The 2964-nt window shown below is 36.5% G+C and overlaps 1 protein-coding gene across 1 annotated transcript; it reads right to left on the reverse strand.

Moving 5' to 3' along the window:
* Positions 1-493: 493 nt before the first annotated feature.
* LOC137814144 (18 kDa seed maturation protein) lies at positions 494-1349 on the reverse strand. Its single transcript, XM_068616721.2, has 2 exons — positions 1158-1349; positions 494-1052 (listed from the first exon to the last, which is right to left on the reverse strand). Exons 1-2 carry the CDS (start codon positions 1263-1265, stop codon positions 693-695), a joined length of 468 nt encoding a protein of 155 aa, XP_068472822.1. The 5' UTR covers positions 1266-1349; the 3' UTR covers positions 494-692.
* Positions 1350-2964: the final 1615 nt, after the last annotated feature.

Raw genomic sequence — 2964 nt, forward strand, 5'->3', positions numbered from 1 at the left:
TATTTACGCATAATGATCGTGCGGACTTGACTCTACCAATAAGGGAAATATCATGATAAATAACATGTTTAAGAATAGAAGGCAAAACTTATCGACATAAAGAACCATGATGATGTATCTTTTGATTTAAGAGTAGGTTCAAACTTCAAAATATGGAAAAGGAATAGTTGGTGACTTGTATCTTTTGGAAATACTTCGATTTTGTTTACTCATTAGATAAACAACATTGGCAATTTATATATGCCTTTTATTTTCTTCATTAAGTTTTTACAAAGTCACAAATTTATTCACAAGAGTATTATATAACTGTAACATTCTCGCATTTGTTAATATATTATTCTCGTAATGTATGCATTTTAAATAAATAAGACACAAACAAACATTAACAGATTGTCATATAAAAATAAAAAGACAAAAGATATTGAAAATCTCATGATAATAATCAAGGTAAATTTCGTAAAAAATAATTTGATAATGTATAATAGAATATGTGTGATCTATTACCCAAACAAGATCTTATTTATTTATTGAAACAAAGTGATACATAGTGAAAAACCTTTTTAAACCAGTAACAACACCCATTCACTCTCCATGGAAAAAATGGAGAGAAAAAGAGAACATGGCACAAAAACCAACTACGCCATTTTTATTAAACCGTTGCTAATAACCTTTGATGATATAATCATCATTATTTAATTGTAAGTACCCCCAGTCCCATAGCCATAATCATTCGGGTTACCACCTGCATGGGTATTATGGGCCGTAGTCGTCCCACCCGGGCCTCGATTGGTCCCAATGGGATGCGAGCCCACCACTCCCTCGGTCACGTGGCCCGTGGGCTGTCCAGTTCCATGACCTGGCATCGCCGACGTCTGGTGGAGCCCTGTGTGATGGCCATGCTCCCCGGTGGCGGAGTGGGTGGCCGACTGCTTGGCCGCCGCGTTATGCTCACGCACCGCCTGCTTGTCGAGCTCGGCCTGGTTGACCCTTGCTTCCTTCTTTTGGGTTGCCACTTCCTTTTGCAACGGATCACGTGCTGTCAATCTTTCTGCCTGGTTATAGCACGTGCACATTTATTGGTTCCATAATTTATGTAATATGATAGTAGTATTAATACAATGGTTGTATAGAATGATTGAAAAATAAATGGTTGGTACCTTCTCTTGGACAGTGGCCTTAGTCTTCTCCATGCCAGCTTTGGCAGAAGCACCCATGTTTGAAGCCGTTTCCTTCACGGATTCTCCTGCTTTCTTTCCTCCCTGCATTTTCAACGATCGATTCTGTTTTTTTCTTTCTTCTTCTTTCTTTCTCAGATTACTTTTCTTCAGCTCAGTGTATCAGACCCTAACACCACACACCAAATAAATAGATTTAGGTGCTACGCTAACTTTTCCACACGTGTACATGTAGTACGCGTGGTAAGTTTTTGTCATTCCTCTTCTTACACGTAATTGCCGCGTGTCTGTTAGCTAGCACCTTCATCACAGTTGGGGTTCCAATGTTAGGGACACGTAGCAGACAACCACTCTTGTAGTAGTTATATTTTTGTGGGAATAACTGTTCAGCGGTGCTTTAGATTAGGTGTTTCTTTCTCTAGCCGATAAAGTTCTTTATCCCTTTTTAAATGATTTTTGAATTAGTTTTTCTGAAATTTTTCTCGACATCCATTTCGGGAATTTATAAATGTAATTTAAAAAATGTTTTTTAAAAATTTTGATTTTTTTTTAAAAAATGTTTTGGACTAAGATTTCTCCTAAAATGTGGCTTTTAGAATAAATTTTGTAGAATGTATTTCAGAATAACATCCCTTAGATTATTAAAAAAATATCTAAAATAGATTATAGGTCCACCTTATTTCAATGGTCTAATAAGAGAACATGATTTTCCTTGCTTTTATTTAGATATTTAAATGCTTTAAAGAAAAGGTACACATTTAAAATATTAATTTAAGTTATATGTTATAAGGAAAAGGTAAACCTTTGAACTATTAATTGAAGTTATAATCTGTAAGATATTAATTTAACTTATAAATGTTTTATGCTAAAATTAATGTTTTTGACTAAGTAGTTGAGTAATAACTGTTAAAATAAAATTTTAATAAAATTTTAGTATAATTATCTTATTTGTTAAAAAATCAATTTTATTTTATATTTTTATTAAATATATACAAATTGATCCTTTGAGTTACGTTGCATCTTATGACGTCAAATGTTGTTTATATAACTTAGAGATGGAATTGAAAAATGTGATGTGTCACAATCAGGTGTTGACATGACATTTAAGTCATTGTTATTGAGATTGGATATCGTTCACCACCACTTTTCTCCACCTTCCACCACCACCTTTTATCCCTTTTTTCCTCTCTCCTCCACCTTCCGGTGAGAGAAACACCAGACAGGGTAACATCCAAAGAGAAATCAGTGAAGCGACACTGATATTTGCTCGATAAACACTTGCATCGATTCATGGTGAACGAGTCACACTCGTGCTACAACGAATCTACTCGGCAACAAAGCCATCGTCGGCATCCCTGACTTCGATTCCGACATCCTCTTTTTAAATTCATTTAATTTGCACTCATGATACATCTACAAGGATGTTACTCTAGTAGATTCTGTCGTAAAATTGTATGAACAGACGAATGAATATATGTTGAAAAACAGAAACAAAGTATGCAACAGGGTATGCGCAGAAAATCTAGCCGTTTCGATGCCGTTGGAGGAGATCTCAGAAGTGCAGCCGAGAATGTTGCGCGACATTGGCCACTCCACCCCGATTCGTAGCCGCACGACTGGGAACGTTCATGCCTCAGCTCTGCTGGTCTTGCAGAACCTTGAGAACGTTGCAAGAATCGTGGGTGGTTGGCTCCTCCTTTCCCGTGGGTCTTCCTCCATCTCCTGCGGCGGTCACGACTCCATTAAGGATTGAAGATGCGACAGTTTTGGGTTTCTTCATCTATAAATA

This window comes from Phaseolus vulgaris, chromosome 1 (assembly GCF_051622355.1).
Source record: "Phaseolus vulgaris cultivar YP4 chromosome 1, ASM5162235v1, whole genome shotgun sequence".
NCBI lineage: Eukaryota > Viridiplantae > Streptophyta > Magnoliopsida > Fabales > Fabaceae > Phaseolus > Phaseolus vulgaris.